The sequence below is a fragment of the Suillus paluster genome (genome assembly GCF_016628075.1).
Source record: "Suillus paluster strain FC165 chromosome Unknown EDB91scaffold_4, whole genome shotgun sequence".
NCBI classification, from domain to species: domain Eukaryota; kingdom Fungi; phylum Basidiomycota; class Agaricomycetes; order Boletales; family Suillaceae; genus Suillus; species Suillus paluster.
Window position 1 is genome coordinate 349770 of NW_024537564.1, and position 12687 is coordinate 362456.

At 49.1% G+C, this 12687-nt stretch overlaps 5 protein-coding genes across 5 annotated transcripts; all 5 read left to right on the forward strand.

The window, feature by feature from the left end:
* Nucleotides 1-413: 413 nt before the first annotated feature.
* EDB91DRAFT_1326540 (uncharacterized protein) lies at nucleotides 414-1069 on the forward strand (the record flags this gene model as incomplete). Its single annotated transcript, XM_041325230.1, has 5 exons — nucleotides 414-584; nucleotides 663-707; nucleotides 757-829; nucleotides 876-918; nucleotides 976-1069. 5 exons carry the CDS (start codon nucleotides 414-416, stop codon nucleotides 1067-1069), a joined length of 426 nt encoding a protein of 141 aa, XP_041182459.1.
* Nucleotides 1070-1375: 306 nt separating this feature from the next.
* On the forward strand, nucleotides 1376-4479 carry EDB91DRAFT_1102116 (cleft lip and palate associated transmembrane protein). Its single transcript, XM_041317275.1, has 17 exons — nucleotides 1376-1464; nucleotides 1527-1560; nucleotides 1616-1935; nucleotides 1986-2100; nucleotides 2151-2236; nucleotides 2292-2330; nucleotides 2381-2453; nucleotides 2503-2830; nucleotides 2885-2959; nucleotides 3086-3206; nucleotides 3258-3333; nucleotides 3389-3428; nucleotides 3487-3637; nucleotides 3693-3734; nucleotides 3802-3872; nucleotides 3936-4014; nucleotides 4071-4479. Exons 1-17 carry the CDS (start codon nucleotides 1381-1383, stop codon nucleotides 4176-4178), a joined length of 1842 nt encoding a protein of 613 aa, XP_041182460.1. The 5' UTR covers nucleotides 1376-1380; the 3' UTR covers nucleotides 4179-4479.
* Nucleotides 4480-4517: 38 nt separating this feature from the next.
* On the forward strand, nucleotides 4518-7584 carry EDB91DRAFT_1102119 (uncharacterized protein). The gene is made up of 6 exons (XM_041317276.1): nucleotides 4518-4786; nucleotides 4850-5092; nucleotides 5271-6450; nucleotides 6504-7007; nucleotides 7067-7440; nucleotides 7503-7584. The coding sequence occupies exons 1-5, from the start codon at nucleotides 4619-4621 to the stop codon at nucleotides 7423-7425; spliced, it is 2454 nt and encodes an 817-aa protein (XP_041182461.1). The 5' UTR covers nucleotides 4518-4618; the 3' UTR covers nucleotides 7426-7440; nucleotides 7503-7584.
* Nucleotides 7585-8075: 491 nt separating this feature from the next.
* Nucleotides 8076-10441, forward strand: EDB91DRAFT_1234455 (MoaB/Mog domain-containing protein; the record flags this gene model as incomplete). Its single annotated transcript, XM_041321210.1, has 9 exons — nucleotides 8076-8106; nucleotides 8166-8386; nucleotides 8450-8816; nucleotides 8872-8975; nucleotides 9022-9124; nucleotides 9177-9526; nucleotides 9575-9762; nucleotides 9811-10156; nucleotides 10208-10441. 9 exons carry the CDS (start codon nucleotides 8076-8078, stop codon nucleotides 10439-10441), a joined length of 1944 nt encoding a protein of 647 aa, XP_041182462.1.
* An 800-nt stretch (nucleotides 10442-11241) lies between these two features.
* On the forward strand, nucleotides 11242-12309 carry EDB91DRAFT_1215849 (CHAT domain-containing protein; the record flags this gene model as incomplete). The annotated part of the gene is made up of 3 exons (XM_041320823.1): nucleotides 11242-11403; nucleotides 11429-11830; nucleotides 11893-12309. The coding sequence occupies exons 1-3, from the start codon at nucleotides 11257-11259 to the stop codon at nucleotides 12307-12309; spliced, it is 966 nt and encodes a 321-aa protein (XP_041182463.1). The 5' UTR covers nucleotides 11242-11256.
* Between the last annotated feature and the right edge of the window lie 378 nt (nucleotides 12310-12687).

Below are 12687 nucleotides of genomic sequence, written 5' to 3' on the forward strand. Positions count from 1 at the left end.
ATATGCTTATGCAAGGCATATACCTATGCGTGGCTGTTAGTTTTGCGAGCAAATGGGAGAAATCAGATGTATGATTGCTATAATTGCTTATCTGAACTGACAGAGTAGCTGGCAGATGGCATGAACAAATTTACATCGGCCCGCATCTGTGCAGAACTCCAAGATGAGCCATGGTTCTAAATAATTAAACCGGGGCGATGCGTCCGGCGAAGACTGACTGTGAAAAGAAGTAGGCATGCAGAATGATACGTACCGTTGATTGACGATGATGGGGGTCTGTTATCATGCTGACTTGTGTGACTCGTGACAACGCGCTACGTCACGCGTGACGCGGGCATGAACGCGTCGCGTGCTTACATACAGTTCAGTCCACAATTTTCTCATCCACCAGCACTACGAGCGCCTCCCACGAAATGCCAGCACATAAACGTAAATCAGACGCCTGGGACGCGTCATCTTCGAAGAAATCGCGTACTTCGCATTCCTTTGCAAAAGCGCTCATCAAAACTATTCTGGTCAACCCTGATTCGTACCCAATCCCAGATGATGACGACACCCGTCAGTCCCTGGTTGAGCTGGCTCATGTACGCGAGAGATCTTGAGCAGGATTATCAGAAAGGAGGTGCTGATTCCGCGCCGATCAACTTGCCGCGGCTGTCGAGAATCTCAGAAAGGCCGCTCACAGTGGTATCAAGAAGCAGATGACTGTAGGTTTCATCCTCACTTGTGTCAACCCATTTTTAACGTGAATTGTAGTGGAAACCGTCGTGCAAAGCTGGCACCGCCAAGTGGTGCTATGATGGCGTTTGCGCTAATCCCGTCGTCTTCGGTACATGTTGGGCCTTGGCGGTCCACCTACGTGGAAAATGCACAAGATGAGTTTGAAAATCCCATTGGTGACCTCAACGCCTCTGCCAGGTCTATCTCACCGATTCTTTATTTTTAAAACGTGATTTATTCTTACTACTGGGGAAGCGGATATTCGGACCTCTACGTCAAAGGCCAGCACGTAAACATCCGCTGGAGCAATAGTGGAGAGTTCAAGTTTAGTGGAACGTATGGCGCATAGATCACTCACAGACCACTTCCCTGGACCGTCTTCCCTCAGCTTAGCAGATTCTAAAGTAACTACCGCTACTTACTTTCTTGACACTGATTGATCGCATAGCCACGTAGCCACATACTTGCCCTGTAATTTACCCTACACAGCTGTTGCTCTCGTGAGTGGTCTACAATATTGACAATATTGGCCTCCCTTCGACAGTTTAACCGAGTTTAAGTGAGGAAGCGACGTTTCTACAATACGTCGTGCCTGATCACGTGATAAAGAGAGGCTTTTGCGTCTGTGACGTGCGTGTACATCCTTAGTTTGTCTCAGCTATGTCTACGCCAGCTCAAGCTCAAGCTGGCCCTCCCGTCCAGGAAGATGAAAGTCCAGTTCGGAAATTGTTTTCGGTGGCTCAGGTCAGTGCAGATTCAACCGAATGTTGTTCAATGCCGCTACTAACTTAAGTATTAACCTGCAGCAAGTGTTTTTGATATGGGCATTCTCTCAGCTTGGTGCGTCACAAATTATTTTGCTTAGCAATTGAAAGACTCACCAGAGACTGTCTAGCTATGAAACTCATATCACCGGCAAAGCCTCCAACAACCCCTTCTGTAGCAAGCCCTGGTAATGGTGCCGTACAGCCGGGTGAGGCCAATCCATTCCTTTTACCCCCGGTACAGGCATATAGCGCATGGAAACTTGGACAACCTTTATCTATGCACGTCTATTTTTCGACATCGCCGAATGGCGACGTGTTCTCCCGTCAATGGACTTCAGCATGGCGGGAAGATCAGGACGCTGGTCTTCCCACCTTCGTCTGGGAGAATATCACGTTCGGAGACTGGAAGGATACGAGAGCTGCCACGTATGATATCAACCTGCCCCTGGTGAGCTACTTGATGCACTTCCTTTGATGCCCATATGGAAACCTGTGTAGACTGTGCAAAACAACGGATCCTTATGGGCGGATGTTTTCCTTGTCAAAGACGGCGCAAGTCCGGATCCTTCAAATGCTTCTTTTGACCCTCATTCAGTGCATCATGTTCGGAAACGTGAGATTAGAACGTGCTGGCTTCCACTCCGAGACTGACTCGTGTCTCAGTTTTGACGCGGCACATGCCCAAAGCAAAAGCACGCAAAGAGAAGAACTTGCTTTCGAATCCCGATGAAAAGGAAGAGATGGAAGAGGTTCGTTATCGCATCATTTCTCCTGTTATCTTTTTCGAAGAGTATGATCCTGTAGGAGCCTCAGGACGATATCATAGTGTCTCATTGGCACAAGGTAAGCCCTAATTTGCATGGACCTTTTTTCCGAGACAAATACATGAACAGAACCTCACGTTGGCCCTCGTTTCCGACGAGACAATCGTAGCATACAACAAGCTGCCCCCAGTCCTGTTTGAGCGTACGTCTGTCTAAGAGTGATTGTGACACACAATTCACTATGAATTTAGATGTGCATCTCGTTCCAGGCGCGCGAGATGAGACTGGTAGCAAAGGGTTCTACAAGCCGATAATCTTCCCCAATGACTTCTGGTTACTTCGCTCGCACCTGATCGAAATCAACACAACCACCCCGACGCTGCCGCTTGAAATAACTTTCCAACCCATGTCATACTTCAAGTTCCAGATATTTGCATCGATGAGTCATGGCTTCGATGAAGCCCTCAAGCAACAAGGCGGTGGTGCAGGAGCGGAACTTGACGAGGTCAAACGAATGCTTACCGAGACCAATCCGTGGTTCCTGGGTCTAACTGGACTGGTTAGCATGTTGCACGTTGTGTGAGTGCTTTGCAGCGATTGGCGGATGCTGAATTAATCTTGTGGCGTATGAAGCTTTGAGATGCTTGCCTTCAAGTCCGATGTTTCGCACTGGCGCCAGCGGAAGGAGCTGGTGGGCGTCTCTGTCAGGTAAGATATCACATGATGCAGGTGTCGTTGATCGTCATAATGACTCCTTCTCCTTCAACAGAACGGTATGTTCCTTTTTCGGGAGGTACCTTAGTCTTGAATTGATCGGTGTTGAAACACTTTCTAGATAATAACGAACGTGTTCGTCCAGGCCGTGGTGCTTTTGTACCTTATTGACAACAACGAAAACACGAGCTGGATGATTCTTATGGGGTCTGGAATGGGTGTCGTTATCGAGGCCTGGAAGGTGCGCCTGGAACATGGCCTCAAAGTTGAGTTGGGCTAATTCCATTCGCAGATCACCAAAGCTGTGGATATCAGCATCGTAGCTGCTCCGTCTGGCTCTCGACTGCCCTATACGCTTAGCATCAAAGGTACACTCTTACACGTATTTTTGCTGTGTGATGAGCTAACATATGACCGTATCAGACAAGCATGTCCTTAGCGACGATGAAAAGAAAACACAAGAGTGAGTCAATGTGCTCGCTACAGATTCTGGATAAAGATTGACATAACTATGTGGTCAGGTATGACAAGCTTGCATTCCGCATTGTGTCCTACTTTACTATTCCATTACTCGCTGCTTATACGATCTACTCGTTGATTTACGAGACCCATAGAGGGTGGTACAGCTTCGTGATCTCAACGCTGACTTCATTCGTCTATATGTTTGGCTTTGTAAGTCCATTTGATGCCCCTGGTTTGGCTACTTGACATCAATGGACTATGACAGGCGCAATTGATACCTCAACTCATTATCAACTATAAACTCAAGGTTCGCCTTATCCATACGTGGAGCTACTTCCTAGTACTTTTCGACCTGACTCGTGACGTTCCTTCAGAGCGTGGCGCATATGCCCATGAAGGCAATGATATATAAGACGCTATCGACGGTTGTCGACGATCTTTTCGCGTAAGAATTTACGATAGATTGGTCTTCAAATCCAGGCTCACAAGACTTTTCGCGGGAATGCAGGTTCTGCATCAAGATGCCGGTGCTGCATCGGCTAGCGTGCTTCCGGGACGATGTTGTGTTTTTAGTTTTCTTGTATCAGGTGGGTCCATGAGTGAGTCATATCTCCAGATGTACTCAAGCCTCGTGTTTGTTTAGCGCTGGATCTACCGCATCGATCCTAAACGAGTGAACGAGTATGGTCAGGTGATGGCGGAGGATGTTATCAAAGCTGACGGCAATGATGAGACAAAGAAGGACAAGTAGACCACCAGGGACCTCCTGGTCAACCACAGAGTGTCTCGGGATGCTCAGTCGAGCAGAAGGTTCTTCTATGTGCTAACTCCCGTGGGGCCCACGTAAATTGACATGCTTACTAGATCCTGTATTACCTGGAGTGCCTATTGATTACTGTGATCAGGATATCCTGTAATATCCCAATGGATCTGATGCGAGGAACTCAGCTGTGAACCTTTGAATTTCGCCATTGCTGGAACACCTTGGAACACTTTTGACTTTTGTAGTAATATTGTATAAAATTAGACAGAGACACGCGATTTTTACCGCACTCGTCGGACCGTGGAAAGGATTTCTTGATTGGGATAACTATGACACTGGATTCATCATATCCACATCTCTGACTCTCCCCGCCAACGCTGGCGTTGCAATCCCCTTACTTTTTTCCTCTTGCCAGGCCATCGTCAACCATGGTGGATGTCCGCAAGGATGTGATAACAAGGGCTTGCAAATGTCTCAATATTCGCATTCAATCCAAGCAGCTACCGCCGCAGGGCACGCCTCCAGATTTTCTCAAGGATAGTGTAGCAGATTCTGACTATACACTGATGTATGTGGGTCAAGACGGTCTCAGCGTTGTAAGCTGCATCTCTTGTGTGATATAATTTTTTTCACCGCGAATTTTTATTTTTATTTGATAGGCTCATCCTCAAGTAACGATGAGAACACGCAAAATGGGTCTCCCCCTGGCCGATACAAATCGATGCATACGGTATACCACATTGACTTGCCTATTGTGTCAGACCCTCGCATATCGTGTACAACAATTGGTCCCACTGGATGTGGAGGGTCAAGAGGGACCATTGCTTCCAACGTATGACTGGGTTGAGCAAGACATACTGATGAGTAGTTGCGGCTGGATTGAGGTACACAATGAGTGCCTGGTGAGTCTTTTTTTCCGTTGTTAATGGGGAAGGCTAGGTTTCTAGCACAATTCCCTCAATCCTTTGTGCAGTTTCCGGGGATATTCTATCCCCGGCATTTCGTTGTCTCACTGGCGTGACGTCCTATGACGTGATGTCATTAACCATGCAGGGCTTGCTAACCAAAAACTTTCATTAGGATCCTGATGCCGTCTTCATTCTCTTGTCCTCAACAACATATTCCCCGATTTTCAATGTTGCTGTGCCCTCAAATGCCTCCAAGCCCTCTGCGCAGCCCTCTTACATTGCCTCCACTGACGTGTCCCACTCTCAAATACCTTCCGAGCCTATATTGTCAAATTTGCGTCCCTTGTTTCCACCAGCACCCTTGTTTCCACCAGCACCCTTTATACCTTCACATCCCGTTTTTGTTCACCTGTCATCCATTGCCACATCCAAGTCACAGGCTCTGAGATTATCCGCTGAGGAACAGTTCACTGCTCTCATACGAGAGAAAGTCGCTGAAATTGAGAGGGCTGAGGATGGTTTGAAAAGAGCTGTGGAGAGTCTGTGGAAGAGATTCCTTGAGAGCTTAGGTCAGACAGAGAAGGATTGGGGCGCTTTCGATGTCGCTAAGCGGAGGGATCCTATGAGAAAACCCAATATCAACAATGCAGGGGGGCCGGCAGTTGGTACATCGGTGGTTTCCGTGCGGGACTTCGTGCCTGTTGTCAGCCCCGGCAGAATGGTTTCCCCTGCGTCCTCAGTACCAAGAATGTCTTCGCTGTCTGCGTCTCTTGCGACTTCCGCATTTCACCATCCTCGGGCCCTTCGAAATACTCATACTAGAGAGGCAAGCGATATTTCACGGTCGCCACCGCCTTATTCTTCGCACCCGTCATCTGTCGGCTCAGCAGACAGTCGGTCACTCTCATCCTCTACCTCATCGGAAGAACTACTGCCGCTAGCAACAGGGGAAAGTCTCATTCAGCCGTTCAAACGCAGTATGGACGAGACTCGGGACACAGCGGCAAGCTTCCGATATTTTACCGATATGGAAGCTGAGATGGAGATGATGCGCGGACGTCAGCGATTCTCCGCAGCCGGAACCGCTCCTGCGATTCAAGAAGAGAATCGGAAGGCGACCGAAGGTGCGAAACCGAGTAACACTTCGACTTCTGCCAGCGCCACCGGCAATGAAGAGAACGAGCTGAAGGGAGCGAAAGAGAACCGATTGCAGCAGCTTGATCACGGCAAGAACGGCAATGAGCCGAGAGGAAAGCGTAAGGTGACATTTGACATTAAACCAGACGCGCTAATAACCGACGACGGGCCGAGTCCGGAGAAGAATGGAAACAGTCAAGGACGCGATGTGCAAGGTACCTAAAGATGATAATTTTTACGCGATTTTCTGACCGTGCGTTTGTTTTAGACATGATCTTTGATCTGGATGGTGAAAGCAGTGATCGAGATTCCTCAGACGCAGCCCCTATCCTTCCATTCAAAGAGCTGCCACATATTCCTCGACGCCGTGGGCGCACACGCAACAGCACGAGCCATGTTGGCCTACCAACATCACTATCAACTTTAAGGCCGACCTCCTTACCTGCCTATGCTTCTCTTCAAGCCCATATAACTAAAGAGGAATCAACATTTAGAACACAAGCCTCAACGTCTGAGCAGTTGCACACTGAAAGAATCCGACGTTCCGCCATTTCCCTAGAAGCTCCGGATCCACAAGAACAAGAAATTTTGAAGTTGGTTGCTGCTGATACCCCAAGTCACAGAGGTGCTTGGAAGCCCAATAGCAGAGCGTGGCAGTTGTTTGTTAGTAGACAAGGTGGCAAGAATGGCGCTGCTGGTGCGCTTATACCGGAGGAGGCTGAAGTTGGCGCCATCGTTAGCGACACCGATGAGAGCGACGATGTGGTTGAGGGTTAGTTATTTCTTCCCCTCAAGTTACCATGTTCAAGACTCATGTAGGTCATCCTCCAGGAATTCCAGGGTCGCTGCCTATCAGTATTGGGCCATTATCGCGCAAACGAGAGCCTCTATCCCTGGCATCGTATCAGCCAAAGACATCGCTTTCTGACCGTGCTGGTGCCATTGGTAGGCATTCCGCTTCTACCTTGCGCAAAGCTTCGTACGCCGCTCGTGACCGTGACCGTTCCATGGACCCCGGAACGTTGGATTTCGTTTCTCAAGACGATGAGGGTGACGAGGATGATGAGAGCGATGATGAACCGTCGCAAGTGGACCCTCCTGATGAAGGACGGGGCAGACAGCGGGCGCTGAAGATTCTTGAAGCCCGAAGTAAAGTTCCGGCGGCGGGGATGTGGAGAAGCCTGGCATAAGATCGGCGCCACTGAGTTAGTGATCTACATTATTCTTTCAATAATAGCCGTGCTTCATCTACTTTGCACCTTGATAGCCTACTTGTACGAATATTGTTGTGCATAGTACGGATATTTTGGCTTGCATTGAATTCATCATAGGTTTTCCGTATTCTCCATTCCCATCAAGTGTGTACATTCGTCTTTAAGCTTTAAAATTTGAAATGTGTGGCGTCGAACGTCCGATGGAACATCATTGCGGAGTCCCACTATACAACGATCGGGTATGTTTGCGCCAGCCCAGACAAGTAGTCAAGACATTGCGCTCAGGACATGCCCTTGGCAACGCTCCATAGACAATATCGTTCCTGCAGATCCTAGGCGCTTCCTATGTTAGTTTCCTTATTGAATACCCACTAAGCATCATTTCTCACTGTGAGCACATGGAGGAGCTCCAGATTGGAACTCCTCATAATCAAGGGGAATACCAGAGGTGCACTAAAGCGTACTCCGAACGAACGGCGGAGACAACAAGATCAGGTTTCAGCACTTCAGCAAGGTTGTGGTGCACTGAGCTAGGCTCGAACCTGTTATCTAGGGCAATTCTGCGGCTGTGTGATAAGATAAAGTTGAAGTTCCTAGATTCCTTGACATCCTCCTTGATCACATTCATGAGCGCGATTAAGGTTGGCGTTATTACAGGTCAGGGTGTCATCAACTTTACATCACTGAGGTCGAACTGAGCCAAGCAAATGTGTCAGTCAGCGACACAGCGTCGGTGGACGCAGCTGCAGATAGATCGGGTCCAACAATCCAGGAGATCGTTCGGCAACGAGGACATGGTTGCGTACGCTCGACCATTCTTCCAGATGATGAACAGCGAATTACCGAGACAGTCAAAAACTGGTGCGGTGAAAACGCTGTTGACTGGATCATCTCCACAGGGGGAACGGGATTCGGCGTGCGCGATAGGACACCTGAAGTACTATCTATCTTCCATATCCAACGAGTCTTCTTTCGCAGACACTGACTTCCTCCTGCTCAGGCAATCGCCCCCTTATTGGAGCGCGAAGCACCGGGAATCGTCCATCTACTACTATCCGAGTCGTTAAAGCACACACCGCTGGCAGCACTCTCTCGACCTGTCGCAGGCACCATAGGGAATACTCTCGTCGTCACCCTTCCTGGCAGCGTCAAGGCAGTCAAAGAAAACCTGGAGGCTCTTTTTGCGAATGGATTTATTGAACATGCCATAGATCTCGTCAGAGGGGGGACGGGCAAGCAGGTGCATGCTGCTATGGGTTCGGGACACCATGGAGATGCAACGCACAACCACCACCACCATCATCATCATCATGATCACCGCGCGCCGCAGCCTCGGTCGATTTTATCTCATGATCCTTCTTTACCTGGTAAGTCTTCATCCGACACTTAGCCTGAATTGAATCATCATACGATCATTAACAGTTTATGCTCGTCATCGCGTCTCACCATATCCACAAATATCCCTCGAGGATGCTTTGAAGATGATCATGAATGAGATTCAACCACTGGGAATCGTATCTCTTCCTGTCAGTGAAGGCTGGAACACATCGAGTACGTGCTGAGTATTAACAGGTGACACCTGAGCTGGCGGGCCACATCCTGGGCGAAGATGTAAACGCTCCGCAAAATGTCCCTTCTTCCAAAACTACCAGCGTAGATGGCTATGCACTTCGCTGTTAGTGTGTATATCTGCCGCACATGACGGGTTATGCTAATGTAGCCTTTAGCGTCTGATCCTCCTGGAATATACAACGTTCTGACGTCCAGAACTCACCCCTTGACCGATGTCCTTCCTGAGGGATCGATTTTTCGCATTAACACGGGAGGACCACTACCAGCAGGGACGGATACGGTGATCATGGTCGAAGACACTGAGCTATTATCCACATCCAAGGACGCCAATGGACAAGACGCAGAAGAAAAAGAAGTGAAGACCCTCGCACAGGTCCCACCGGGTGACAATATCCGAGAACCAGGCTCTGACGTGCATAAGGGAGACCTCGTGCTTCAGAAAGGCGAAGTCTTGACAAGCCTCGGAGGCGAAGTTGGGACCCTAGCATTTATCGGGCGAAAAGAAGTAGGTACACATTTGACATGCGTCAGTGCAGAGATGAACTGGTTTCAGGTCAAAGTGCAACGCAAGCCCGTTATCGCTATTCTGAGTACAGGAAACGAGCTTCTAGACCTCCAATCTCCTAACTCACTTGCCTCTGATGGTTGGGGAGGCATTTGGGATACTAACCGGCCATCACTGCGGGCAGCCCTCGAAGGAATGGGGTATAATGTTATTGACCTTGGAATTGTTGCCGACGAGTAAGAGGATTGATCTCTTCTAACACTCATCATCTGAGGCGGCTCTAGCATCGACGCGCACGTGAAAGCAATAAAACAAGGTCTCGAAAATGCCGACCTTTTACTCACGACAGGCGGGACATCCATGGGGGCGAGTGACCTCCTCAAGCCCGTAGTGGAACGTCAGTTCGGTGGTACGGTACACTTCGGACGGGTGTCGATGAAACCCGGAAAGCCAACCACGTTCGCAAGTATCCCTACCCCACAAGGGGAATACGAGAGGAAATTTATGTTTGCTCTGCCTGGTAACCCTGCTTCTGCACTGGTTACATTCTACATCTTTGTCGTACCAGCATTGCGGAAGCTTGGCGGATGGCCTGGTGATAGATGTCATCTGCCCCGCGTGCGTGTGAAGGTACGTGTACACGTGCCTTTAACACGTTCTTTCTTGACGGCGATATGGTAGCTGGGGGATACCATGCGACTGGACCCTCGTGTCGAATTCCATCGCGTGATTGTGAAAGCTGGGGAGGAGGGTTTACGAGCAACGAGCACAGGTGGCCAGAGGTCGAGTAGAGTTGCAAGCCTGAGCGGAGCGAATGGCCTTGTGCAACTTCCAACAAAAAGGGAAGGTGGACCAGACAGATTGGAAGCTGGGAGCTATGCAAATGCTGTCATTATCGGAGAGTTGCAGATGTGAGATTCAACACTGACATAGTCGCTATGTAGCAATCGTATAAACATATTTTCTGCATGATGATTTTGCTTCTATGGTTGAAAGGTCATCATCCCGACTCGGGCTCGAACTTGCAGAGCGACTAATGCGCCAATAACTCGTATGTCCCCTCTAGACTGTGACATCGAAGATGGGCGTCCCGCTCCGGTCTTCGACAGCACCTTGGTATTTGTGGTGCGCGCGCCGATGGTCATATCCATCTGAAGTATTGGTCAAAGACACGTTCAGTATTGATGACTCAAACCTACAATGATACGAAGTTCGAGACCGAGCTGTATCCCGTAAAAGCCACATACTATTTTGTTGAAGTGGACAGTATTCATGATCATGATGGTCAGCAAGACCTGTACGGCATGATGTCTAAATTAATATGTCTTGCCTGACAGCGAGGTTCCTTCCACTGGCGCCATTACGAAACTTGAAGGCAAGCATCCCAAAGCCTTCATATGGCGATTATCCGAACATCGCTGCGAAGCACTCACACAAATTCGACGGAGTGCCCTTCATACTGAAGAGTAGGTCTGCATCACACTACGTCGTGCTCGAGAGTCTTCGTAGGACAAACTATCAGCACCACAGGGTCCGAGAGAAACTTGGCAGCTTTGAAGTGGAGTTCCTGACCCTCCCAAATGACGTATACGAGAAGGCGTCAGGTTTGCCAGAGCCAGTACCAGCAGTGATCTGAAAAGGACATGCTCTCCTTCCAACTGATAGTCGCGAGTGTCGAATGTCAAGCATAAGTGAATGCGACGGCAGAGTGAGACTTTTCACGCATCCGCATGCTACCCGAGTTTTCCCATTTTCTCCTTCCTCCGCTGTTATCTGACCTCCAGAAGGCAGTGGAAAACGGTCCAGTCATTATTGTCAATGCAAGCCGGTACAGCTGTGATGCCTTGATTATCCTCAGTGTCCAAGTTCCTGTTCATGTTCCACTTGGTTTTGCACAGTGAGGTCTCGCAGTTGTCCTCCGAGTTCCAGTCACTCATCAATCGTGCTGACTCCTCTGATCACCAACTTGAATCGCACAAGCTTGTTGCCGTCCTACGCAAGCTTTGGGATGGTGTTGTTGGTTCATGCATCTGGTGGTGTCCTACCGCCGAGTTCACACTACTTCCTCTGCATGCAGCAGGACCCTACCAGCCGAACAGCCATGCTTTCTCCCACTTTTACATCTCCTCTTACGGCCCTACTTTGGCAACGCTCATTCGCGCGAGACGGCAGGTTTCTCGACATGCCTCGGTTCAGCATTTTGTTGCCATCGGTCAAGCGAACCCGAGTGGAGGGAAGGAACTTAGGTGTGTCGCTGCCGAGTTAGATATTGTCGCGCAGCGCGTCGCCCTTCCTGTCCTTTACGTTGCTCGCGGACAGTGATGCAACAGTTCAGGGAGCATTCGATGCATTAAGCCAAACAGTAGCTTTACCTGGCTTGCCATGGAATGCCGAATCGAAAACAACCATTCGAGTCTTCCTTCACAATGCACGATGGGCCTTTAATGACCAAGGATATCATGCGGACTCGTCTGCAGGGTCCAAAGTTTGCATTATTGTTGGCTTGCTACACTACCGTGGGCGATGAGTTGAGCCCCGATGAGGCGATTCATCTCGCTGCAGCGATGCAATTCTCTGGATTTCGCAGCATAATAGGCTCTATGTGGCCTGTCGATGACGGTGTCGCAGGCCAGATTGTCTCTCTTTTTTACGATAACGTGGTTGATGATTCAGGGAGATTGGACTGCAGACGTGCTGCAGGAGCACTGCACAAGGCTGTGAAGACATCGCGCAAGAATATTCCGTTTGAACAACAGATTCTATTTGTTCATATAGGTGTTTAGTTTGACCCACATTTACCGTTCGCGTTTGACTCTAGCACACGCGCTTTGTACGAAGTCCATGTACCAATAGAAACGGGTACAATTATCTCAAGTGGCTATTCAATCGACAAATGTAACAGCGGCGCAAATGCATCTCTCGCATACAACATTTCACCTCGTGCCATTCCCGGTATATAGATTTCGGTATATAGTAGGTAATTCTAGCAGAGATACAAATGCGTACCTCCCCGTTCCCTGCTGAGGTTCCCCGTACATTCATCCCTGGAATTCGTTTCGCTGAGGTAGACGGAACTAATGAATGGCCCGGTACCGGAGTAATTGTAACAGGTATCAAGATAGGTAAAGGCTTCCTCCACCTCCCTTCGAATAATCCTTGGC